General features: G+C 57.6%; 1 protein-coding gene across 2 annotated transcripts in view; it reads right to left on the reverse strand.

Annotated features, from left to right (window-relative positions):
• Positions 1 to 1,158: 1,158 nt before the first annotated feature.
• Positions 1,159 to 26,127, reverse strand: part of LOC133354337 (A disintegrin and metalloproteinase with thrombospondin motifs 3-like) — a 78,164-nt gene continuing 53,195 nt past the window's right edge. The window contains exons 5-22 of one of the 2 annotated variants that reach the window (XM_061571092.1): positions 21,194 to 21,277; positions 20,516 to 20,672; positions 16,150 to 16,255; positions 14,793 to 14,936; positions 14,498 to 14,630; positions 13,002 to 13,115; positions 12,675 to 12,823; positions 12,311 to 12,486; positions 11,789 to 11,922; positions 11,229 to 11,352; positions 9,213 to 9,293; positions 7,858 to 8,027; positions 7,377 to 7,539; positions 6,983 to 7,115; positions 6,564 to 6,771; positions 6,210 to 6,339; positions 4,548 to 4,652; positions 1,159 to 2,845 (exon numbers count right to left, since the gene is read on the reverse strand). In XM_061571092.1, coding sequence (XP_061427076.1) covers positions 2,406 to 2,845; positions 4,548 to 4,652; positions 6,210 to 6,339; positions 6,564 to 6,771; positions 6,983 to 7,115; positions 7,377 to 7,539; positions 7,858 to 8,027; positions 9,213 to 9,293; positions 11,229 to 11,352; positions 11,789 to 11,922; positions 12,311 to 12,486; positions 12,675 to 12,823; positions 13,002 to 13,115; positions 14,498 to 14,630; positions 14,793 to 14,936; positions 16,150 to 16,255; positions 20,516 to 20,672; positions 21,194 to 21,277 — 2,751 coding nt within the window. In that variant the 3' untranslated portion in view covers positions 1,159 to 2,405. Of the gene's footprint in view, positions 2,849 to 4,547; positions 4,653 to 6,209; positions 6,340 to 6,563; positions 6,772 to 6,982; positions 7,116 to 7,376; positions 7,540 to 7,857; positions 8,028 to 9,212; positions 9,294 to 11,228; positions 11,353 to 11,788; positions 11,923 to 12,310; positions 12,487 to 12,674; positions 12,824 to 13,001; positions 13,116 to 14,497; positions 14,631 to 14,792; positions 14,937 to 16,149; positions 16,256 to 20,515; positions 20,673 to 21,193; positions 21,278 to 26,127 lie in introns of both variants that reach the window. The other variant, XM_061571091.1, reaches the window with a different exon arrangement.

A 26,127-nucleotide genomic window follows, 5' to 3' on the forward strand; every position in this document is an offset into this window, starting at 1 on the left:
CATACATTATGTACGTTGATTAACTGTGAATAACACCAATACTAGAGATATGCATTGTAATGTATATGAAGGATTTCTCCACAACTCTGGCCGTCACCTGATGAGGCTGGTTGTAATCACCGGTGAAATGTCACTAATTGTAAATGTCGTGGGTTCACTCTCCAACACACCGGTGTGCTGAACTCGTAACGAATTAGCATGTTCTGTTTACGTGACAAACCTTAATAATTGGCTGTGGCGGGTTTAATGACACATTTACGCGATCTAACCCAATAAAAACCTTAGCTATTGAATAAGATTTATTTAAATCCCTGCGGAAAATGTCTTTAGTATTATGACCTTTACCCAAGGGTGGTGAATGTGCTTAGTGTGCCTGACCTGACATCCAAGATTTATAAAATAAACTCGGACCAATCTGTGGTGAATAAACGGTAACAATAATAGTGATGATTGGTACGCTTGGTATTATGGATAAATGCTCCACACTGCAGGTGGCCATCGAGATGTCACTGCTGGTCGTTATGTAGGTTTGGTGGGGGGGGGCGTGGTGGTGATGGCAGTGGCTGCGAGTTGAAACTGCTTTTGGCCAAAGTTCACTTGAGCCGAGGCCGTTTTCCTCTGCTGGGAAGTCTGTGCCTTTATTCTCCCCCTTCTCACCACCTCCACTCTCTCTCTCCTGGTTGGCAGCGACAGTTCACCGGGCAGTTAACCGAGCCCCCTCCCTAAGTGTACCCCCGGTGTGTCCAGCGTAATGTAACCATCATACACATTTGAGGTTTCCGTAGCCTTGATTTAAAAAGCACGTTCGAACTTTATTGTGCACCCTGTCGTCGTCGTTACGCCTGCTGGTGTGTTGTGCGTGCACGCCGGCGCCGCTGCTGCTGCTGCCCACAAACCGCCTTGGTCTACGACAAGCGCTTGGGACGGAGTCTCAACCAGTGAGCCCGCGCGTCTGCACCCACTGGCAGCGGTCCGTCACCCTGTCACAGTCCCAATGCCCCTGCTCAGCCGCTGTGCTCTACGGAGACCGCGTGGATGGCCAGGGGGGTGGGGGAGAAGTGGGAAAAACCCCGAGCGAAGTCGGAAAAACGCGGAACGCCAACGCGTTCGCCGCAACCGCGCCTCCCGCGCACGACGCAGCTGGACAAGCACGCGGCGTGCATCTGCATGAAGTTTTTATTTACATCACGTGACGTAACCGGGTCCCGGCTCTCGCCGACGCTCGGCACGGATCGGTCCCGGCGGGCTCTTCCGTCGACGGCTTCTCCGTTTGTGCCTGCAGCTCCAGCTCGGGAGAGGACGTTTTAAATAAGGTGCAAAAGGAGCGGCGTAGGGTTAAAAACTGCTAAAGACGAAGAGAAAACGTGCGCTTTGGGGAGCCCTCCCTGAATACTTTACACTTGCTGCCAATACACAGGAATACAACTGAGGTGGTGCTTTAAAAAAAAAATCATTTAGTTACACTAAAGCAGCTTATTACAAAACAAAACCTGTAGCTTGCTAACGACAAGAGGCCAATAAATAGTATCGCTCTGCTTTGTTCCATATATGTACACGTACTATACAAGTCTCAAATGGCGTTGCTCGAGTGTTTCACGTTAACATGAACCGTTTGTGTGCAGCTTCCAAGGCAAAACGAAACTTTCAAACTACAAACTCGAGCGCCGCTCCCCCCCCCCCCATTCCCAAACGCACGGGGACGGGTTCTGCACGCGGCCGTTGCGGATTGCGCAAATACTGACGTGTGAGAGGTATGTACAGTGCTTAATTGGCTTGAGAATGACCCCTAATGCGAAACACATTCTGCTTAGTGGCCCTTCTTTCCACTACCCCCCCCCCCTGCCAACACGACTGGTTAATTGTACACGTCTAACGGGATGAATTTCGTGTTAATTGTTAAATGCCTGCGTTTTGTGAAAATGCCATGTGGGGGTAGGGGGGGGGGCGGTTGTGGTTGTGCAAATTCAAAGTGAACGGGTCCACTTAACTGGACAAGGGGGTGGGGGGGTGGAGAAAAGTCCACTTCTACAATAAAAAGTTAATGCTGAGAATAATAAAAATAATAAACCACAGCAAGCGGAACGGAGTCCAGAGCTAGAAGCAGAGGGGGGATATTGAAATGTTTGAGATGGTCGTTGAAGCCAGGGGCGCGCGCCGTGAAGTGATCCAACGCTCACTCCAGTGTCCAGCGGTGCGCACATGATCCACGCGCTGCCCCCGGGCTGCGGCGGCATGGATGGCCGGTGACGGAAGAAGAAGAATAAGTCGTATCCTCAAAAGTGCTCGTTTTCGACAAACGTGCGACGCGAGCGTGCCCGTCTCTCCCCGCGACCGCAGGGAAGGCAATTCGGCGTTCGCAAACCGGGGGGGGGGGGGGGGGGGCGGCCGGGCCGGCGGGAGGGTCCTCATGTCTGGCCGCGTGGCCCGTCGGCCGTCCCGTCCTCTCCTCCTTCCCGGCGGTGGCCGTCTCCCTCTCCCCACGGCGGCGCCACCACCTCCACGATCTGCACCGGCTCGAAGTCCTCCTCCGTGTAGCCGTCGTCGTTCGTGTCCCGCCGTCGCAAAAACTCGTCCGCCGTCGTCGGCGCCCCGGGTCCCGGGCGTCCCACCGCACCGGGGACGGCGGCCGCGGCGTTGCCGTGTTCGGACGACGGCGCGTCGAGCGGGGAGAGCGTGGGGTCCGGGCGGTCGCCCCGTGGCTCGCCCGGCTTGGTGGTGACGGAGGAGGAGGAGGCCTTGCGCTTACTGCAGGACTCGCAGCACAGCTTGTTGTAGCCGGGGATGGAGCAGTAGCGCGCCAGCACCTCCATCTGGCAGAAGATGGACTTGTCGCCCTGGCATGGCTCTTCTGCGGCAGAGAGAGAGGGGAGGGGGAGGGGCACCGTTTGCGTAACTTTTGGCTCCGTTAAACTTAAGTGCGAGTTGCCAAATGTCGACAGAGGTGGTCGCCCTACGGATGGACTCATCCCCGCCCTAAGAATGTGGAGTCTCCTCCAGTGGCTGAGGGCTGCAAACCGATAAATCAATACAAAGCCAAATTCACTTGAGTGGGAAATGGAGTGGGTCAAGGTGACGCCCCTGATGTGTATACACTGCCTGCCTCATGCTGGTCAGTGAGGTTTGGGGAAGGGAGCGAGCCTAGACGTGGGAGCCCAGAAGTGCAGTGCAGCAACACGTGTTGTGTTGCTGCACTGGGCTCCGTGGTGCCCACAAGCTGTGCAGTCTGTTTGGCGAGTGGTGCCTTGCCCCAGGCCCGGCCCTCTGCGCACCGTGGAACGACCCTCCACGTGCGTTCCGGGTCATCTGGTCTTTACGCACTTCGCGTTGTTGACTTTGCGTGCGGCGGCGGTGCAGGAAATGGATTTTAAGAGACGATTCACATCCTGTACCTCCTTCAACACAAGCAGAGTTGCCATATGTTTTGGTTCAAGTGAATCACCACAGGTGAATGTTTAAAAGTCACATGAATCATTAATGCTGCCTTGTAAAAAAAGAACTATCGTGACGTTTCTTTTCAGGCTATGGCCTTACTTTAAAACTTTTGCTGGCGTAAGGCAGCGTTCATGACGGGCGGGTTGTGTGCATTCGTTTTTGTGCGCCAATGCCACAGCCCTTTCATGTTGTCCGTTTCATCCTGGCCTCATTGTAATTGACAGCGATACTTTCTGCACCAGGTAAAATAAATAAAAACGTGGCAAGCGTATGTGATTGCAATAGTTTTTTCCGAAAAGCGCTTTAAATAGAAGACGCAACGCAAATAAGTTCATTGCTTGCGCACGGAATCCGCAACGCTTTCCAGCACGCGTTTGTCTGAGGAACTATATTACGCAAGCCGACGGAATAGCCAAATCGCCCTTTGTTGTCTGGTTTCATTTCCTTCCCAGGTTTTTCGGCAGCGCTTTTGATCGGTTTGGCCGGTTTTCAGAGGTCACTAGCCGACTCGTTTTTGCCGTGGGGGTCACTCAACTTGGCTCCCTGCGGTCGTAACGCAAATGGCGCTTTGACCAAGATAATGGCGCCTCGGACATACCTGGCAACCGGCTCTTCCAACGCCAAATGTGCGCCACCACGATCATTTAAGAGAAGGGGTTATTGTAATAAATACAACAGAATGAACCCAGAATTAAATGGACTTGGCGGCACGGTACCCAAATAAAGTTGAGATTTGAAGGCTCAAATGTTTTCACAATTGGCAAACCCTGAGGAATGGAATATTATGGCAAAGCACTTAAAAAATGAGACTGTGGCAACCCCACTCTGAGTAATGAAATATCACCAATAACAGCGAATTGAGAACTTTTTGAAATCGGTGGGGTCACAAGTAAATCGGTACGACCCAAAGTTTGTATTAATTTGGCTCGTGTCATATAGGTGACCCCCAAGTCACTTGCGAATGAGACTTTTCTGGTCTCTTAAGTTCTTGCGTCTGGTTTAAACACGCAAACCTCACTCACGTTCGCTACCTTGGGGTGGTACCGATTTCTGCTGTGGCCCCTTGGAGCGACACACGAGAACAGTTGGTGCTGCCATCGGTGCGAAACACTTACTTGGTGAGATTTTGTGAATGGGGCTCTCCGGGTCGGGACGGGAGAGCCACGTGATGCGCGGCTTCCTCTGCACCGCCGTCTCGGCCTGGGCCATGCCACCCTTCCCTGCCACGACAGACCACACGGGGTCACTGGTCGCGCCGTGCACGACGGGCACACATGCGGCACACATGTGGGCGGCACGTGGGCGTGAGGAGAGCAGAACTGGTCTGGTGGACATCAATGTTCAATCGTCGTTCATCATCATCATCCTGTATGTTGAACTTATTTCGCACCGTACGTAGACAACACTGCTGATGGGAGGTGCTGCGGCCTCATCGTGTTATGAGAACCGGGCGCAAATACCGAACTTGGCAAATGACTCATTATGACACCCGCAGCGCTGTTTGTGGCTGCCCACTATTCAATTGTGACGAAGATACTCTGCAAAGAAATGACGTGTGTGGAGGCAGCCACCCTCCCCACCCCCTCCACCACACTGTGGCTCATTCCAGAGCCACCCGCCTGCCACGTGAAAAACAAATGATTCACGATTGAGAAATTGTGTTTTTTTTTTCGGTTACTGTTGCCAAATTCCCAAAGCATGTTTTGTGCTCAAACTGTGACAAGTGTATCGCAGCTGGCAAAGGCGGAATGGGTTTTTATTAAACAATGGGCACGCTGGAGGGGGACGGAAATAACCGGCCGTGAACAAAAATACAACTTTTTTAAACCGTTGTCTCTCGTACGCTCGTGACCTTGAGCCAGTGAATAGAGGGCACGAGATTTTCCGCTCCGGCGATTGTCTGGCGCGCGACGCTCCACGTGGCATCCGGTATTGCCCAAGTGCGGCCACGGCTTGGCTGGCACGGTGGCCATGGCCGAGTGGTCAGTGGTGTTCATGGCAAGAAAAGTGCGCGTGTGTGGGTTTTGCCACCGCAATTCCCAGTATTCGGAAACATTTCTCCTATACTCCATGGTCTGTTCACACACGAGTAAAATAGACACAAGGTATCTGTTTCATGCTTCTGTAATGTATCGAACTTCATTGTCATCGTACTATGATAAGTATAAAAAACGATTTGACCGCGCAGACTTAAGGTACGGGGTGATGTTTGTGCAATGTTTATTTCTATCGTGACGGTTGTTTTTTCGCATACATTTGTATTTGTTTAATCGCTGTACCTTTTTTTATTTACTCTTGTCATTTTGGTGGCCCAGGTCTTGCGAATGAGACACTATAGAAGTGTCTCTAAGTTCTCACTCGGTGAACGAGATCAACTTTGACTCCTGAGGTGGCAACGTGCTCCGCGAGTCCACATGGAACGCATTCCCCTGACGGTGCCGATTGCGAGTGCGACATCCGCTCGGAAACTCTCTGTTTAGCGTCGTCTGCCAAGGACCGAGCTTCAGAAGCAAAGTCTTATGCAACCACAAACGCCCCCGTAGTTTATTATTGTGCAGGACATGGTATGCTGAACTGCCCCAACCCGGTAAACATTGTTGCCGCCCCAATAGCGGCTGGGGGTGCGACGATTGGGACCTGGGTCAACATCGCCAGCGGATTTGGATTGAGCAGACGGTCGCTGTCAGGTACGCGTCGGCACGCGCCTGTTGGGCACGCCTGATTTGAGGAACTCGCCCCACTCCCTGCCTGTTTGTGGGTGTGCGGGGGCCTCTCACCTGCGCAGGGAACGAGGCGGCACACTCGCACGGCGTCCGGCTTGTCCCCGTCGCACGAGCCGATGGAGTTGTCGCTCGCCCGGCACAGGACCTGCCGCTGCTGGATGCCCTCGCCGCACGACACCGAGCACTGCCGGGTCCAGCACAAGAGCACAGAAACACCCCCCCCCCACCGCGTAGCCGTTAGGTGACCGTCGGGGCGAGTGCCTTTGGAGCCCAAGGCAGGAGGGGCGGTATGACCAGCTCCACGTCGCCCACATGCTTTTCGTCGTGCGTGTCCCCGCCGTCATGTTTCGTCTCTGTTCCCCAAAGGCCTCGGCCACCCCACGTGTCCCCCGTGCGTGCGTGCGTCACCTGCGACCAGGCCCCCGTGCGCCACTGCGCGGGGCAGGGCGTGCGGCTGCAGGAGCGCCGAGTGTCGGGCCGCTCCTCGGTGCAGTACTTGCTGTGCACCGAGCGGTTGGTGCCGTCGTGCATGGCCTGCACGCAGCGCACCGTGCGCATCTGGTAGCCCGCCTTGCCGCACGTCTTGGTGCAGTGCTCCCACTCCTCCGCCACCCACCTGCCCGAACAATAAAACGGCGGCTCAATAAGACGATGAGCGATCTTCTTATTCTTCTGAATGACCGGTCGCGCGACAGCCTCCGGGGGTTGGGGTCACGGTGTGCCGTCTTTTGGAGGGCCGACCGGTCGATGGGTGACTGCGAGTGAGTGGGCGAGTCGGTAGCTAACTTGGTGGGGAACTGGGCGAGCGGGTGGGCCGTGCGCCCCACCTGGGTTGGGTGCACTCGTGAAGGTTGCAGCGTCGCCGGATGGGCTTGGGCTTGCGACTGCCGTTGCAGAAGCTCTTGTGCACCATCTTCATGTTGGACTTGCGCCGACAGCCATACTTGGTGTACTGTATACCTGTGGTAGGTCAGCGCACACGTTGACAGCATCACCGCACGCTCGCTCCCATGAACGGTTCGGCCCACCGCTTGTGACATCAACCCTGCGTGCGGAACCGTTATCCTCTACTCTGCATCGCGAGTCGAGCGCGACGACCGTTACACCACAGCGGCGGCTCCCTCCCGCTGCATTGCCGATTTCGGAAGGGTGGCGACCGCATCCGGGCCGGCTCTCCCGGCCCCCTGTGTGTGCGCGCCGCGTCCGCGAGCACCGTCGTACCGCTGCCGCATGGCTTGGAGCACTGCGTCCAGCTCTTGAGGGCCCACTCGTAGGCCTCGGCCTCCTGCAGGACGTTGTTGTTGCCGACGGGCGGCAGCGAGTCCTCGTGGATGATGTAGCGGTACGTGAGGCTCGACTTGGTATCGTTGTCTTGGGGCAGGATCTGACCAGGAGCCGAAGGAAAAGGTATTGGTGCAGCCCTGAGATTCCATTCCCAAGGTAATCTTGGCACGTGGTTGTAACCGATGAACTAACGTTGGCCCAATGAGTTTGTTTACTGGGAGGGCCTGTAAAGGGTAATTTGGCCTACTCTTCCACATTAACGAGACGTGTTGTAAATGTTGGGTGCACCCACGCTTTCCCCCACCACACGCGACTTGCCGACTAACTGCGGTGCGCCCATCTACAGCGCTGGGTGGAAACCGAGGCGGTGAGATTTTGGAAGCTGGCACCGCTCGATCGGCTACCACCCGGCACTCACCAGCACCACGATGGGCTCGGGCAGAGGCCCCGTGGAGCGCAGGAACTCCTTGCCGTCCTCCACGGAGTAGTCCCACTCCAGGCCCAGGTCGATGAAGGTGCGGGGGCTGCGCTCGCGTTCCCGCGGTTTCCCGCTCAGCACGAACTGCCCCGTCGCCTGGTTCTTTACAGCTGGAACGGCGGCACGGACGCGCACCGGCACGGGGACGTCAGCGGCGGTGGCAAGGGGCTCGTGGCAGCGCCGCTCGGCACTAACGTCGAGCAGCGTCCTCGCAAGTCGGGGCGGGGGGGGGGTCACAAGGTCTATCGCCCCTCCAGGGATTATACAATATTCTTGGTTCTTTCGGTAAAGTCACATAGAAGGGAAATAATAAAAATAAAACATAATAAAATAATTCTCACGACGTTTCGGCCACAACGCAAGCAGCCGTCCTCAGGTCGTGATAATTATTTTATTATGTTTTATTATTTTATAATTTCCCTTCTACGTGACTTTACCGAAAGAACCAAGAAGATGAATCCCTGCAGTCACGAAAGCTTTAAATCGGGATTATAAAATGTTTACCACTTTGCTTGCAGTCGACAGTGGTAGTACGGTATTATGATGGAATGACTGGCCCCCTGCCATGGAAGTGTGGAAATGTCACCAGCGTATAAAGGCTGCCCAATAAAGTTAAGTGGCCGACCTTTGCTTATTTGAACAAAGATTCTGTTTTGACTTTAAGTGTTTACCGATTGATTGAAGAGGTTCCTTGTGTGCGTGAACATGCGAGCGTACGCGTGCATGTGTGCACCCGGTAGGGGTTTAACTTGAAAGCAAACGCGAAAATCATTTTCTAAAAAAAGCACGAAGACAAAATTAGGCTTAGGAATGTGAAACGTCAGTAAAAAACTATGGGAAAACATCTCGAGATTTATGGATTTTTTTTTGTAAACGGGGCTGAAATAAAAAAAAAACCCCCATGCCCGACTTCTAAAAGTAACTCGGCGTGGCGGCAATTCCTCCAACGGGGCCCAGGTCAATATTTTCGGAACGGGACGTGGCCGACCGCCACTGTGGGTCAGCCACCGCAGTGTTGGCCATAGCCACCGCCGGTGGGGGGGGGGGGGGCAGGCCCCCCACGGAGAGGGGCCGTGGGAATGCGGACACAGGACCCGTGTCTGCTAGCACCAGGGCCCCCCCGGGGTGAACCGAGGTCGACCGGTGCCCAGGTCGGAGCCACAAACTCCGGGTGACCACCAGGGAGCACCAGGGCTGCACTCGCAAACATGACAATGGCACCTCCACCCGTACCCATCGAACCTGAGTGTTGAGTTCATAATGGCCGGGCATAGGGGAAGGGGGGGGGTAGTTACCCAGGTTGTGGGGCGATGCCTCCGCTTCGTTCACCATCAGGTGCCTCGCTCCGGCGGGGATGTCGAACATCTTGAGGAGACCTGCGGAGGTGCAGCCACAGCGCCGTCACATTCACGGCGCCGTCACGGCCAGGGGTTGATTTTCAAAGCGGCCAGTACCAAATGGCGCAATCTAAGTTGTAATAGGTCAGGGTTGACGGAGGTTTTGCTCTGAGCAAGGTTTTTCAGAAATGAGCTTGGGGGGGGGGGGGGGGGGTGTAGAGAGACGATGACAACGTGAGGAGGGAATTCCAGAGAGGAGCGGTGCGAGGGAAGAGGTGGAAAGAGAAGCGAGGTGACCTCTGCGGTGTGGCGAGCGAGTGAGTTGGTGGGTGAGTCAATTACTGGGTGAGTCAGTTGGTGGGTGAGTCAGTTACTGGGTGAGTGAGTGCATGAGTGGATGAGTGGGCGAGCGAGCAGGCGAGCTGCTGTGGCCTGCGGTGGACGAGAGGGCACACAGCCGGTGTGTGTGCAGGAGACGCCGGGTCCACGACATTGGACTGAGTGACGTGCAGGGGAACAGCGCCCGCAGTGCTATAAGAGTGACAGGAGGTCGAGCGGGCGCTGCGTACGCCGATTAACACCCCCTGCCCACGCCAGCTCGCTCAACGATGGCACGCGGCTCGCGTTCCCCCGTGCGCCCTAAAACTCACGGTTTCTCTTCTTCCTTTCCCAGTCTCTCTCCCGCCCTCTCATTATCTCTCCCTCTCGCCGTGCCTCTCACCCCTCCTCCCCGCGGCTACGGAAAGTGCGTCGCAATGCGTGTGCTCCATGACGTCCCTTTGGAATGTGATCCACTGTTCCCCAGGTCCGTTACTCTGGAGAATCCTGTCAGCGCTTTTCGAGAGCACTGTTTGTTGCTGACCGCTTGACATTTTGGGCCTGTGGGCCTGTTGTTAGCAACTGTGTTTATTATGTTTATTTGCCAGTCTCTCTCTCTCTCTGTCCACCTTTCCGTCTATCTGTGTGTCACTACCTCTGTCCATCTCTATGAATATCTGTCTGTGTATCTGTCTGTGTATCTGTCCGTGTGTGTGTGTCTGTGGTAGTATAGCGGTTAGCGCGCTGCACTCACGGCCAACATCGGTGGCGATTATCTGAACCGGTCCTGGGCTTCCCCAAGGTGGACTCAGCCTCAAATGAGTACCTGGTGCAGCGTGTAGTAAACATCGCCACTAGGGAGACAAAGGTGACTGGGCGTGGTGCTGGCCACCCACCCCCTCGTGTACCGTGCCGGCCTTCATAGGTGCTCACTAACAGCACTTGCCCCTCCAGTCTGTTAAGGCCATACGGGGGGGGAGGGGCTTTGTCTTTGTATGTATGTGTTTATTATCTGTGTGTCTGTCTGTCTCTGTCGTCGAAGCGTTGAGATTTCTTCCCAATGGCTCTGTTCACACAAGTTCTGTTGTTTGCTTTGCGAGGTTTTCAGATGCAGCCAACAGCTTTTCCGGGTATCTTCCAAGCCGGGACACCACATCTGGCTTGTTTTGTTTCGTATTTTGGTATTTTATTTACTTGGAATGTGATCCATTATTCTCCAAGAAGACATCATGGCTTTCACATGCGGTGTACTTTCCATTGACGCAAGGGGGGTGGGGGGGGTGGGGGGGGTGGGGGGGGGGGTGGGGGGGAAAGGGGCACAGAGAGAGAGCGAAAGAGGGAGAGATTTGAATAGTGGGACCAGACAGAGATAAAGGGGAGATTGGGAGAGTGAGGGAAGAGAGAGGAGAGGAGGTGGGGGGGGTGACGGTGGCTTGGAGTGGGAGCCGCCGCTCCCAGGGCCCGGAGCCTCGTCCACCGTGCGGGGAATCCAACTTTGGTCACCACGTTCAGTAAGCGTGCCGGCTCGTGCGGTCGACTGACCGCCCGGAAAATATCACCGCACCCGGCACACAGCGTACGAGCGGTGTGTACGAGCGGTGGGTATGAGCGTTGCGTACGAGCGGTGCGCTTGAGGGGGAGGGTCGCGAGCCTCACCGGGCTTCTTGGGCGTGCGCGTGAACGTGCCCTTGACGGTGCGGCAGTGCGAGTTGTCTCCTCCGCACACCCCACACTTGTCCTCCTGCTTGCTGGAGCCCAGCTCCTTGTCACAGCCGACGGTCTGCGTGCAGGCATGGGAGGGCACGAGGGGGGAGGGCAGGGGGGGAGGGCACGGGGGTGGGCAGCGGCGTCAGACGAGGGGCTGCTGCTGGCGCCGCTCACGCCAAATGGCCCGTGCCGTGCCGTGCTTTCAATGCAGAAGGAGGCTGGCTGCTGTGGCTCTGTTCGTGTCCAGCGAGGGGAGGAGCGGAGTGGTTCGTGCAGTACGCTAGACCGGGTGATCTGACTTTGCCTCCCACCCACGGCAAACGTCAGCAGCGACACCAAGTCCCCTAAGTCGACTCAAATGAGTACCCGGTTCCGAATCGCGGCACCGTGGCGACCGTGCTCGCGCCCCTGCGGTCCGTCGAAGTAACGCGGGAGATCTTTGTCTCCGCGTGCACCCCCCCCCCCACCACCACCATCCCCCAGCCCGGCGCCGCACGTGGCACACTCACCACGCAGGCCCCCCGCACGCACACGCCATAGGGGTTGCGGTAGGAGCAGCGCGTGCCGTCGTGCACCAGCTGCTTCGTGTAGACCGCCTCGCCCGTCTCGCGGGACTGGCAGTGCAGCTCGCACAGCTGCAGCTCTGTGCGGGAGGTGGTGGGGGGGGGGGGGTTGGGGGAGCGAGTGGGGGGGGGGGAGGAGTCATGTGACTGCACGGCGTCGGAATGCGAGCGCTCGACCGCACCGCTCCGCCGATGCGACTGGCGCGACGAGACGTGACGACACGTGTGCGGCACATGTCGATCGTGGTGGTGGTGGTGACGGTGACGACGACGATGATGATAGTGGTGATGACACTGCCAGATTCCTCACCCCCCCCCCCCTACTCCACACAACCCCTCGACTGGCTCCCAACACAGCCGGGGTGTGAGGTGGAGACCAAGTCCTCGACGTTGGTCAGAGGAATCGGTGACTACGGTAGTTTTGGTGGGTGGGCGGGCAAGCGAACAATCGTGCGGGTCGGGCCGTACCGTTGGGGTGCTCGTAGGGCAGCCAGTGGTGCCGCGTGCCGGCCACCTCGAAGTGCGTGTTCTGCAGCTGGCACTGCTGGGCGCGGAAGTCGTGGTGCGCGCCGGGGCAGTCCTCCACGTTGCACAGCTGGTACTCGTAGCTCTTGCCGGCGCAGTCGCGCCCACCGTGCGTCGGCCTGCCGCGGAGACCGCCTCCAGTTAGATGCGCGGTTCGGACGCGACGCGCGTGCGTGTGTGCGTGTGTGCGTGTGTGCGTGTGTGCGTGTGTCCTTGTTCACGCTCGTGTTCACGCTCGTGTTCACGCTCGTGTTCACGCTCGTGTTCACGCTCGTGTCCGTGTTCACGCTCGTGTCCGTGCTCGTACTCGGGGTTGTCACAGAGGCGCGTGCGGAAGCGCACGCCGACGCCGCAGGAGCGCGAGCAGGCGCCGAAGCGGCTCCACGAGCCCCAGCTGCCGTCCTGGCGGAGAGGCTGGATCGCCGTCTGCCAGATGCAGTGACCCTTGAAGCACCACTGGGGGGGGGGGGGGGACACACGGAGAGGGCACCCAGCAGCAGCACACCGCGGGGGTGGTGAGGGTGGTGACGGTGACAATGACGGTGACAATGACGGTGACGATGATGCAGCGGACACGACAGTGTCCGGCCGAGGGGCGACCCTCGCCGCCCCCCCCCCCTGCACGCGACCCCACCTTGCCCGGCGCGCACTCCGTGCCGTCGAGCGGAGGCCCCTTCTTCGTCTTGCAGAAGTAGGGGTTGTCGGGGTGGCTGCACCACAGCTGCTTGCAGGGGTCGAACGTCCGGAACTGCGGCCGAGCAGAAAATGCGGAAAGAACGAAAATAAACGAAACGGGGAAAAATCGTGTGAAGACCCAGAGGGCTGCGGAGCACCGCGTGGCGCCCGCCGCCGCCACCACGGACCGCCGCTCGGCACGGCGGTGTCACCGGCACAAGGGTGGGCCCCCAAAGATCAATTTGAGCAGGGCGGAGGTGGTGGTGAGGGTCTGCGATCCAACACCGTGGCAGCAACGGTTTTGGTGGACCACGTGGATATTTGTGAATCCCTCAAAGCAGTCTTACTTGGCAAAGAGTCACTTTCTGGGCCTGAAGACCCATAACTCTAAACCATAACAAAGTAAATGATCACAATCTCGACACCAAAAATTTGCTTACAAATCTGAGCTTTAAAAATCCAAAACTCATTCCTACTCCCAATTTCAATGAGGTATCTATAAATGGATCACCATACACATTTTATTATTATCATAATTGCGAGGACCCCCGTACTGATAAAATCACGGGGTGGTCAGGGGGATCTGGAGCTGCCCGACTTCTAAGACCACATTTAACAAAGTGTCCTGGAAAAAACGAAACGAAGCTAAATACATCGCTGACACATCGCTTTTTTTTTCTAAATAATAATGGCTTTCGGAAAGGATGTCTAAAAACAACAAATAATAATTAGGGAATTTTTCCAACGCTGCAAATACCTTCGCATTATCGGCGCGTTACAGCGACTTAACGCGAGGTCACGGTTTGCACGTGTAGCAGAACTAATTTAACACGCACATTGTTGCAATGAGGCTCGCGATACCCCCACGGCATTCGGTCAACAGGGCCCAGTGGAATGTTCTACTCTTGGACCGGGGTCAGCCGCTCCACCACAGGGGTCAGCCGCTCTACCGCAGGGATCAACCGCTCCACCGCAGGGATCGGCCGCTCCACCGCAGGGATCGGCCGCTCCACCGCAGGTCAGCCGCTCCACCGCAGGGATCAACCGCTCCACCGCAGTGATCGGCCGCTCCACCGCAGTGATCGGCCGCTCCACCGCAGGGATCGGCCGCTCCACCGCAGGGATCGGCCGCTCCACCGCAGGGATCGGCCGCTCCACCGCAGGGATCGGCCGCTCCACCGCAGGGATCGGCCGCTCCACCGCAGGGATCGGCCGCTCCACCGCAGGGATCGGCCGCTCCACCGCAGGGATCGGCCGCTCCACCGCAGGGATCGGCCGCTCCACCGCAGGGGCACGGAGAATTGGGCCAGGGGCGAGTACTGCTCTAACAAGCCGTGCACACGGCCATGCACAGCATTGGCACGACGTGGTGCACCGCTCTCTGGGGGCAGTGGTGCGAGCATGGGTTGCAGGTGCGAGTGTGTGACTGTGCGTGTGTGTGAGCGCTGTACGCACGGCCGTGCACATCTTGTATCCCACGCCGAAGTCGAAGCGGCACTGCTCGTCCATGGAGTAGTTGATGCCGGGCAGCTCGGGCATCGTCGGCCAGTCATGCTCAAAGGGGTCGTCCAGCAGGCAGTCGTACGAGCTGCGTGGAGAGGGGGGAGGGGTGGGGGGGGTGACCACGCGGAGACAGGGGCACGGGGGTACAGGGACACAGGAACACGGGGACATGAGTACGCAACGTACACGTGTGTGTGTGTGTGTGTGCGCGAACATGAGTGCTTGTGTACGTGTGCGTGCGTCGTACTGCAGGCATCGCGCGAGCTCCTGCCGGCTGCAGCGCGACCAGTGGTAGCGGTGGAACGCGGCCTGCACCAGCGGCGCCATGATGCTGCCCATGCTGGTCTCGTCCCCACAGCGGTTCCCCTGCCCGTCGTGCTCCATGCCCAGCCTGCACACGCACGGACACACACGAACACGCACACACGTGGCCGGGGCGTGAGCGTACGCATGTGCAAAAGCATACAATGGGCATACGCGCACCCAAAGAAGCATGTGCACGAGCATGAATAAATAACGACGAAGAACCTCCACGTAGCCTGTCACGGGCTGTTGGCGACCACGGTGCACGAGGGGGTGGTGTGGCCGGCACTGCACCCGGTCACCTTTGTCTCCCCCGGGCTGACGCTTACGCACTGTGCCAGGGACTGATTAAAGGCCGAGTCAACCTAAGCGATAGCCTAGGACCTGGTTCAGATATCACTCGCCAAGGATGTTAGCCATTGCCGGGAATCGAACTACCGGTCGCCGGGTTCGTAGCGCGATGCGAAAACCGCCGCCCCACCGCTCCTCCACGAGCATGAACAGAGACGTGCACACGCACACTGGTGAGCTCGCACGCACACTGGTGAGCTCGCACGCACACTGGTGAGCTCGCACGCGGACGTGCGCGTGCGTACGCGCACGTCCGCAGCGTGCGTAGCGCCACTGTCAATCGCCACGCCGGTTGCTCGGGGTTAGAGAATCATTGCGCCCGTGCGTGCGTGCGTGTGTCCGTGCGTGCGTGTGTGTGCACCCACTATGGCCACAGCTGTGCAAATTTGCCGACCGTGGGGGGCAATAAAGACTCTTTGCCGGGCTCCCCGCGAGCCGGCTGGAGTACGTGAGAGCCACTCGTTCGCATTTACTTACTCGCTTTTGCGAAGACAAAGATCCCCCATACAGCCTTAACAGACTGTTGGGGCAAGTGCTGTTCGCGAGCACCAATGGAGGCCGGCGCGAGACACAATGGACTCAGTGGGCAGCACCACCCCCGGCCGCCTTTGTCTCCCCAGTGATGGTGTTTACACACAGCACCAGGTACTCATTTGAGGCTGAGTCGACCTAGGGGAGGCCGAATCACTTAATCCATCACTCACACATTCACCCACTCATTCATTCACCCATCGACCCACTTAATCAAACACTCACTCAACCACTCATTCATTCACATATCCACTCACCCACTCACCGAGCAACTTTCTCCCTCACGTACCACTCACTAATTACCCAAAATTTCACTCACTAAATCAGGTCTAACCCATGTCGCGGATCTAATACAGATGTGTCAGGTCTAACACACACATCACACGCATGTGGCGGGACAGGTGGCGGGCGGCACTCACACGTGGCCGGTCTCGTGCGCCACCACGAAGGCGGAGGAGAAGCCATCCTCGTGGTTCAACGTGCAGCTCCGCAGGGCGTGGCACATCCCCGTGACCGGAGCGTAGCCTGGGAGGGTGGGATGGGTGTGCGGAGTAAGACACAGGGGAAGCAATGCGGGGAGAAACGCGCAGAGGGGGAGTAGAGATTGGGAAGGAAGGCGGGAGAGTCGAGGGATACGAGGGAAAGGGAGAGAGATGTTTGTGATGACAGAGCGGATTGGGGGTGTGTGTGTGTGAGATGAGAGATGGGAGGGAATGAATGGTGGACAGGGATGCGAGGGATGGAGGATGTGGGAGAGTGTGTGGGATGTGGATATTGCGCCACTGGCCGAGGCTGTGAACGCAAGGTGACCAAGGGCCCCTTTGCGAACCCCCACCGCGCTGACACCGCCGGGTTGCGAAACGGGGCGGCTCATCGGCACGGCACATGGGATCGGGGGAAGCCACGGGGCAGGCGCCGGGGCCCAATGAGGACCCCTCCGGTGGTCGGGGTTGTTGGGGTGGCGTCGAGCCCTGGACGGCGTGCGCACGATTCAATTGATTGGAAATCATCGATTGCTCGTGCCCTGTAAAAAATGGTGGCCCGCCCCCACGTCATGCCTCCCGACGATGGGAAGACCCCCTGAAAGCCGCCACGCCCTGGCGAGACGGGGCGGGCGATGCTAGGCGAGACACTAGGCGAGACACTGGACCCCCCAAACTTTTACGTGTCGTCCGATTGGTCGAGTTATTGAACCTCTATAATCGGCGGAGTGAACCGGTTACTCAAACAATCGGCGAGCCCACCTCCAGGTGGGTGGCAACGCCACCACCACCACCGGCCCGGCTCGCGTTTCCGACCGCTTGGACCAACCCCTGAGCCACCAAGGCACACGGGACGGCACTCGTAAAGCGACACTCGTTATGCTTTTTCCTCTACGATCGATTGCCATTTTTGGTCAGACACGGGGCAGGCAGGCGGGCCGGCTTGCCGGTGTTTTGACGGCCCCCGCATTTTTGCAATAACTCGTCTCGGTCGCGCCACGTGCGGTGTGATCCGCGGCCAAAGCCGGCCGCGTGAGCGCGCCCTGTGAGAATTCCCCGAGTCTCAGGAAGGGGGACTGGAAAGCCTCAATCTATTTTATGGCTCCGATCTGTTTTCCTAACGCCGGCACCGATCGTACAATTAATAAAATACAGATTCGGGACGGGGGACGACGCCTCTGGCTCCCGCCCGGTGAGGCCCTCGCCCGGCGTTTTCAATCGCGCGGCGTTTTTCGGCGCACGTCTAAATTTCAACGTCTCGGCCTCTGCTCCGACCATCATCGCGATCGCCCGGCGTTTGCGGCCGGGACGTGGGCATCGCGCACGGGCGCTGCCGAGCGTGGCGACGCACACTGAGCGTGGCGACGATTGATCCGCGTTCGCAAGCGGCGCCACAAGCTCACAGTCTCGGTCCGGGCCACGGCTGTCGCCTGATGACGCCGGTTGCAATTACTGGCGAAACGTCGTACTCAGATTGTAAATGTTGTGGCTTGGCTCTCCAACAAACCGGTGTGCTGTACTAGTAACGAATTATAATGTTCTGTTTACGTGACACAAACCTCACTAATTGGCTGTGTCGGGTGGTGGCGGGTTTAACGACACATTTATATATTTACGCGATCTAACCCAAAAAAAAAACTTGTATCATGGATGATATTGTTCGCGAAAGCCTACGTCTTAAAAAGGACAACGTCGCGGTAACGTGGGAACTGTTTTGTTTTGATGACAAGCGCAGGGAAGAGCGGAAGTCCGCCCACCGACGTGAACGCGGACAGATTCTGTGCAAGCAACGTCGTCACAAGCGGTTGCGGCCGCTCTCTCGCACACGGCGGTACGCGACGATCCGCGGGGGAGTTCCGCGCGGAAATGCATCGCAAGCCAAACGCTCGATACGGGAATTGGCCAAACGTTCCCAATGCAGGTGTTTCCTTGGTTCAGAGGGTATTGCTATTACATGGGGGTGGAGTGGTGGCGCAGCGGTTAGCGCACTATACCACGTACCCGGGCCACCTGGGTTCAATTCCCGGTCACGGTCAACGGCGGTGGTGAGCGATATCCGAACCGGACCCGGCACGTCCGCGTTCACGAAGCCGCACCGCATTCGCCCAAAGCGTTCTCACTTCCAGTAGCGGCGATTGCATCGCATCAACAAAACATTCGTCGACAGCACCAGGGGCGGCACTTTGCACATGCGCGCATTGGGGGAGAAAGGAGGGAGCGGCGGAGGGAGTGTGCACAGAAGACCCGCGGATCACGCGGTTGGGGTTGGGCGAGCGTTCGGGTGAAGGCGAAATGAGATCCACAGGGTAACGAAAACACGGGGGGGGGGTATGGGGGGGCATAGACAGCCCAAAGGCAGCATTCTCATTCCAGCACCGTGCAGTGGCTAGAGGAGCCGTGTGCGTCGAGTTAAAGAGACGGGCCACCCCCCGCCCGCCGAGGGGGGCAGCTCCCGGCTCGGTCCCAGCGGGCCGTGGGTGCCGGCTGGGCCCGTGTCTGCTGCTTAGGATGGCTGGGAAGCAACGGAAACGGAGAACGGGAAGGATTTCCGTCCTCGGCACACCGGTGCTACCCAGTGCTCTCTCGCAGCGATGAGCCTCCAGCCGCTGCTCGTGGGCCAGTGGTGGGAATTCCACGTTCCTATGGCGGGGGCGATTAAACGCATAGGACGACCACCGTCGACTTCTCCACACTAATATCATCGGTCCCTCGTCCGGCCGCCAACCAGGGGTTGAACTCGCAACCTTCCGATTGCGAGCCGCTCGCTCTGCCACCGAGCCTCCTGGCCGGTAACATGTTTGGACCGAGGTTCGGTAACGTGAAGCCCGTTTTCTTGGTGAGAACGACGGTCAATTGACCCCCGTGACCCGCACGGCGACGGGAGGCCCTTGTCCAGCAGGGGAGTGGCAAGGTGGCTGCATGGCAAGACGTACGCGACACGTGTACGTTTTGCTTTTCCACTCTTTTCCCAAAGACAGAGTAGGAGGGGCACAGCGGCCGACGGGGAGATGGCTGCGCTGTTAAATCTGTTAGTGAGACGGGAGGATTGACGTTTGAAATATCGTGCGGTGTTAATTTGTAGCAAAGCACTGTGTAGCGGAGAGCAGCGGAGAGGGCACGCTTGCTGCAAAACGGGGCCGTGAGAAAGAAGCAGCGGACGCGGGAAATTCATCGTAAAAGCCCGGGGGACGGGTTATAACCGTGCGGCGTCTCGTCGGTGACGTTCTGCGCGTGACCTTCCAACGTAAAGGGCGTCGCCCTTCCCGCCACCGCCGCTCACACCGGGAGCGCCTGGCCGTCGAGATAGTCGATTCTCACGTGCCAACGACTCGCGCTGCGAGAATCAATCCTTACAGAGTCGCAATTCGATTCGAGAATTGTTTTGTATCCATATATGCAAACCATATGCAAAATTAAATACAAATTACTTAGGCGACACACGTTCACGAGGGAGATGGACATGGGGAGCACTCGCACAGACAGACAGATCGTGCGGCACGCTCATTCAGGCACCAGCGAGACGCACCACACACACGGGGCGGATGGCACAAACGAGATGGTACAAACGATAATTGAAAATGTAATCGATTTTCGAATCGAACCGTGACCACCGATCGTGACAAGCCAATCGGCGGCGGGGTTCGGCACGCTGCGGTTACGCAATCCCAGGCTGCGGCACGGCGTCGGAGCAGCGCACCTCCTCAAACGGACGACGGCCGCGACGGGACCCGGGCCCTCCGAGCCCCTCGGCCACTCGGGACTCTTCCCCCTTCCCCCCCCCTCCCCCTCCCCCTCAGGCTCCACCCTCACGGCGGCGCCGCGGCTCCCACGCCCGGCGCGGCGGGATCCGATTTTACGAGCGACGCCACCCATTGAGCGGAGCTGCTTGCATCGTCGCTCCTGCCAGCGGCTAGGTTACCGGGCGATGCCCCCCCGTCCCCTCATCCCGCCCCCCCGGGAGCTCCATTCGCTCGGGGGGGAAATCGGCCTTCGTCGCCGCTCCCAAAGGCTTGACGGCCGGCTTGCTGGTCCCAGCCGCGAACGACGCTTGGCTTCCGGCCCCCCGGTTGGAAAAGCGCGCCGCCGCGAGCCGCGACGCCGCGCGGCGCCCTCACGACGAGCTCGCCGCCCCATCGGCAAGCGACGGTCGGCCCTGGCAAAGCCGAGGTTGGCCAGGAGTATGGCGGAGGAAGAGGAGGGCACGGAGCCCGAGCGAGAGGCCCCGCGGGGGAGGGCGGTGTCATTGTCGTGGTTGCACGGTGCTTTGCGCTGCAGCGGTACCGGACTGAGAATGATACCTTACCTTGCATACCTGCCGGACCGAAGTCCTGGCGGGTGAGGAAGATGGCGTGGTCGTGGTGCTCCGCGTGCTCCACGTCCGCACGCTGCTGCCCATACGCCCAGCGGCACACCTGCTCCAGGCTCCGCGCCGGGTTCCCGCGCTCGATCAGGCTGATCGACTGCACGGAGGACGATGAGGATTTGGGGGGGATGGGGGGGATGGGGGGACAGTCAGGATGGGCGGCCGTGCGTATGGGGGGGGCACCACGCGGCAGCGTGGACGTTCCGCGCCCGTCCTCGCCGTGTCCCCGGAGAGGGAACGCCTCATTTGCCGCGCGTCCGGGAAGCCAGGTGACGCACGCGCCAACGTGTTTACGGAGGCAATCCCAACGTGTTTACGGAGGCAATCCCAACGTGTTTACAAACGTCAACTCTTGGTTTCTATCGTCTGTTGTGTCCTCAAAATACCGGGCGAGTTCAGGGCTGGGATTGCCTCCGTATATATCCATTCCCTTAGCAAAAGGCCATTACACCGTGCAATGTTATGTATATGACGACAGTGTGATGATATGATTACGTAGCTGCTGATTGTCATAGCCGATGCTGCTGTTGCTGCTGTTGATGAACATTACATGAGAAGGATGATGACGACAATATGACCAATGGTGACGACGACGACGAGGGTGTGGCGGCGCCTTACCTGCCGGTAGCCCAGCATCACCATCCTGACGAGCACGACGTTGATGTGCGCCCCCAGCGATTCGTCGTGGTAGATCTCGTTCACCTGCGGACGCACGGTCGCGCACGGAGCTCGTCACAGGTCCCACTCGCCCACCCGCCAACCCGCTCATTCACTCGTTCACTCGTTCACTCACTCACCCGCTCATTCACTCACCCGCCAATCCGCTCATTCACTCGTTCACTTACTCACCCGCTCATTCACTCACCTACTCACCCGCTCATTCACTCACCTGCTCACCCGTTCACCCGCTCATTCACTCGTTCACTCACTCATCCGCTCATTCACTCACCCGCTCATTCACTCACCCACTCATTCACCCGTTCACTCACTCACCCGCTCAATCACTCACCTGCTCACCCGCTCATTCACTCGTTCATTCACTCACCCGCTCGCTCACCGGGCTACAAAAACGGCAAAAGTGGCAATGCAAAGGAGTGACGATTCGATTCGAGAATTGACCTCGGGGCGAATGCAGCGCCTCCAGCGGTTGGCGGGGTCGCACATGAACCCTTCGCACACGGTACACGTACGGACACAAAATGACGGGTCCGTGCACGTTGCAGCAATGGGGTCACGGTGACCCCACAAGGGAACACATCGCCACCCCCACCACCACACACACGTCACCTCCTCGCGCACCGCAGCGCGCCGCTACTGGCGCACAGAACCACAACGCGGCAGTGGTGTTGGTGGTGGCGGTGGCGGTGATGGTGGCGTCAGGCAGTGCCAGTTGACAGCGACAAGCGGGGAACGTTGTGCGAGTGGCGACGCGAGACTCCGCGGTTTGTGAGGCCGCGAGCCGATCGCCAGGTGGGGGAGGAGCGGCAGACTGGTATCGAGTAATCGGTCTGACGATCAGCACCAATACCGATCCCTTCACTACGATCAACACGAATACTGATCCCTTCACTACGATCAACATGAACACCGCCCATCAACACGAATACTGATGCCTTCGCCACACGGGCATCAAACACAACGATGTTTTCTGATCGCCATCATCACCGTCGTCGTAAGGAGCTACCATCTATCAGCTGGTGGACGAAGCCCTTCCCAAAGCCATCCCCCGTTCACTCAGTTGCGTGAAGCTCAGTCTCATCGGCAGAGGCCAGCGGGGGGGGGGGGGGGGGGAGTTCCTCCCCAGTGGTGTCGCTGCTGGGCGTGGAGGTGAAGGTTTGGTGGATCACGGAGGGATCGGTAAAACTCTCAAAAGCTGCGAGGCTGCCAGGAGATGGCACAGCGAGTATGGCCCTCTGGGCGTTGTCCCCTCGTGCGCGTGCTGAGGTGTTCTCCGTGCTCGCCGGTGCCCTCTCTCTCGCGCGAGGCCAAACTCGTTAAAGACGTTTAACGCGTAGCAAGCTTTCGCGGCCAATATTATCCATAAGAGGTTTTTGTTGGGTAAGATCGCGTAAATATATAAATGTGTGTCGTTAAACCCGGCACCAACCGACACGGCCAATTAGTAAGGTTTGTCACGTAAACAACGTGCCAATTCGTTACTAGTACAGCAGCACCAGTAACGAATTGCTGTACACGTAACGAACGCTGACATGTTATATTTATTCATAATCAACGTTTTTGGGTTGAGATCGCGTTATTTATAAATGTGTCGTAACCCTCCACCACCCGACACGGCCAATCAATAAAAAAGTGTCACGTTGACAAAAGACAAATAGTTCACTGCTTTAGCCCACCGGTGTGTTGAAGCCACAACATTTACAATTTGAGTACGACGTTTCGCTGGTAATTGCATCCAGCATCATCAGGCATTTACGTGACAAACCTTACTAATTGGCTGTGTCGGTTGGTGCCGGGTTTAACGACACATTTATATTTGCTGTATTATCGTTAAAAAATAAATTGGCCAATGCTTCCCGATGCAGCAGGTGACCCCCCAGGGAAGGAGCCCCGAAGACTCCGCGGGGCTTCCCCGAGTAGAAAGTCGTCGTCGCTAACGCGCGCTACAACAGGGTCACAGCAGGGCACGAGTTGGACGCCGTTCTGCCTGCGGGGCTCCAGCACGAGTTTATGGACACCGCCACGCGAGGGAATGTCATCTGACGTGCGCTTGGGGCTTGTGTCTGTCGGCGTGAAGGCAGCTTACGTCGAATATGGCGGAAGGGGGGAAAATGGCGAGACCAATATTTTGTGGTGACATCTGTCAGTGACCGACCTTCGCACCCACACTTGAACCCTTCCCCCAAAGTACGATCGTGACGAATCGCACACGGGTCGGCCCCAGGTCTCGACTTGCCCTCAATACCCTTCTCAGGCCTTAGCCCCTTTGCTAGTTGTGCAGCGATGTGGAAAAACTGGGAGCACTGGCCGCCCCCCGACCCCCTCCCCCCCACTGAATTCGTAACCTTCCTACCCCCCCCCCCCTCGTTGGATACTTCCCATGCAACCTTTTGACGGAGGAATTTTTAAAAATTCTACTTGCAGAGAAAAACGCAAAGATAACATTTTTGAAGGAGGTGTCGCTACGGAAACGTGGGGCTGGCCCATGGAGGCCTGCCACAGAAAACCAGAAGGACCCGTGCCCCCCCCCCCCCCCCCCCCCCCAGCTAATGATACCGCATTTTTTGGCGGGAATTTTGCAGTAAAATGTTTAATGGGCGTTTATAGAAAAATGCCAGGAAACTTGAGTCGGGGCAGGGCCCAAGCTGCCGGTCTTGGGTCTGGGAAGCCTCTCAAGACAGTTATTCCATCTTGAAGGCGGAGCGCGGCTCCCTCCACGGGGCAGCACCGTGCCCCTCGCAGCAACAAGCGCCTGGGTTCTCATCCTGATCCAGGCACCTTTCTGCGTGGAGTTTGCACGTTTCTCCCCCATCCTGTCCAGCATTGGATTTTAGTTTTTTTCTCCTCCGGGTGTCTCTCGTTTTCTACCACAGCAAAGAAAACATGTAATGAACGTAAATGTCGCTGGCCAAACATGTCCCACCGCAGCAGCAGCATCCTCCAGCGTGCCTCCCCTGGGTGAAGTGGTCGAGATGTTAATTACCTCGCCTGGTACGCAGGAGGTCGGGGGTTCGATCCCTACCCTGACGCCTGCTGCTGTATATTTGGAGTTTGCATGTCTCTCTCATCATCATCACGGTGGCTATGAGATGTTAACTACCTCGCCTGGTATACAGGAGGTCGGGGGTTCGATCCCTACCCTGACGCCTGCTGCTGTATATTTGGAGTTTGCGTTTCTCTCTCTCCCCGTGATCGCATGGATTTTTCTCCCGGATCCCCCGGGTTTTCCCCCCACATTTAGAATCAACATCACGCGTTTAGAGTTTTTGCTGCTATAAAATTCCTTGCGATAAGCCACTTCCGTTGAGTTATCATTTGTGACGGCCAAGTCGCTTCTGAAAAAGAGCTATACGGCTCAGTGGGGCCTTACCTAGTAAAATAAAAAAAAAATAGTTTTAGTAGTTTATAAGCGACTCTCGTTACATTATCGCAATGAAGCGCACTCACACGGATCTCTACACATCGACGTGAGGCCAGACGGCCATCACACACTGGGTTTTTATATATATTTTTTACCAAGTAAAAACATTTTTTGTGTTTAAATGTAAATTTTACACACGTTTATTTGCATTCACCCATTTTTCCCTCTTTGTTGGACATCGGAAACAATTGCCGTGACGGCGGAATGGGAGTTTAAATTGCTCGCAGGAATTCGGGAACGCTATTAGCGCTGGTCCGTGGGATGTTTGCGAGAGGCAGCATTCGATTTAGTGCTGTCTGAGTCCTGGGCAAATTGCCTTCGAAAAGTAAAACACACGCGCACACACACACATACGAGCGCACACACACACACATGCCTGGCTACACACGCATAGAGCCAACACAAAGATCCCCCGTACAGCCATAACAAACTGTTGGGGCAAGTGCTTTTAGCGAGCACCTATTAAAGTCGGCATGGCACACGAATGGGTGTTTGGTGAGCACCATGCCCGGCTACCTTTGTCACCACAGCGGTGATGTTCACGTACCGAACCAGGTACTCGTAAGGCTGCTTCGGATATTCTCCGCCGATGTTGACCGTGAGCGGGAATCAAACTCGTCTCGGCCGGTTCGAAGGGCAACGCTCTGACCGCTGCGCCACGACACGCGCACAGACGCGCGCACGGACGCACGCGCATAAGCGCGCACATGTGCGCACAAACGCGCACAAACACGCGAGCGCGCGCACAGACGCGCAGACACGCACGCCACATTCCACTGCGCCTGCCGAAACGCAACTCATCTGGAGATTCCAAGGTCAGAATTTTTCCTAAGTTTCACAATCGTCCGGTAAACAGGCAACGGACACGGCCGCGCCGCAGTCGCGCGTCTCTGGCCGGCGCCCGAGTCGGAGCGGCCGAGAGGGCTCCGTGCCGCGGAACGCACAACGCATTCCGGCCGCGCACGCAACCGCGCGTCGTTACCAAATGTGTGTCCGTTCAGCACCACCACGCCGCCCCCCTCCCCAGCGTGACGACCGTACTTCACCACCGCCCCCACCCCCCCACCACCACGCGTGAACGGTAACGGTTGGATAAATCCTAAGAGCTGCAGTGGAAGTGTGTGTTGTCGGGGATGACGCTGCGCTGCTCGTCAATGCACAGAAGCTGCTCCTAAGAGCGTGCGGCACCACAGCGGAGCACTTAGAAGGCAGCTTGCACCGAATGGAGATGACGTCACCACCGAGGCTGTGCCAGGCACTCCGAGACACGGACGCGCACACACACACAGGCAGACAAGGACAAGACCAAGACAAATATTCCCCTTACAGCCTTAACAGGCTTTTGGGGCAAGTGCTGTTAGCGAGGCCGGCACAGTGCACGATAGGGGGGTTGGGTGGCCAGCAACCTCGCCCGACCGCCTTTGTCTCCCCAGTGGCGATGTTTTTACGCACG

This window comes from Lethenteron reissneri, chromosome 47 (genome assembly GCF_015708825.2).
Source record: "Lethenteron reissneri isolate LAM-NWPU_2019-01 chromosome 47, ASM1570882v1, whole genome shotgun sequence".
Lineage (NCBI taxonomy): Eukaryota > Metazoa > Chordata > Hyperoartia > Petromyzontiformes > Petromyzontidae > Lethenteron > Lethenteron reissneri.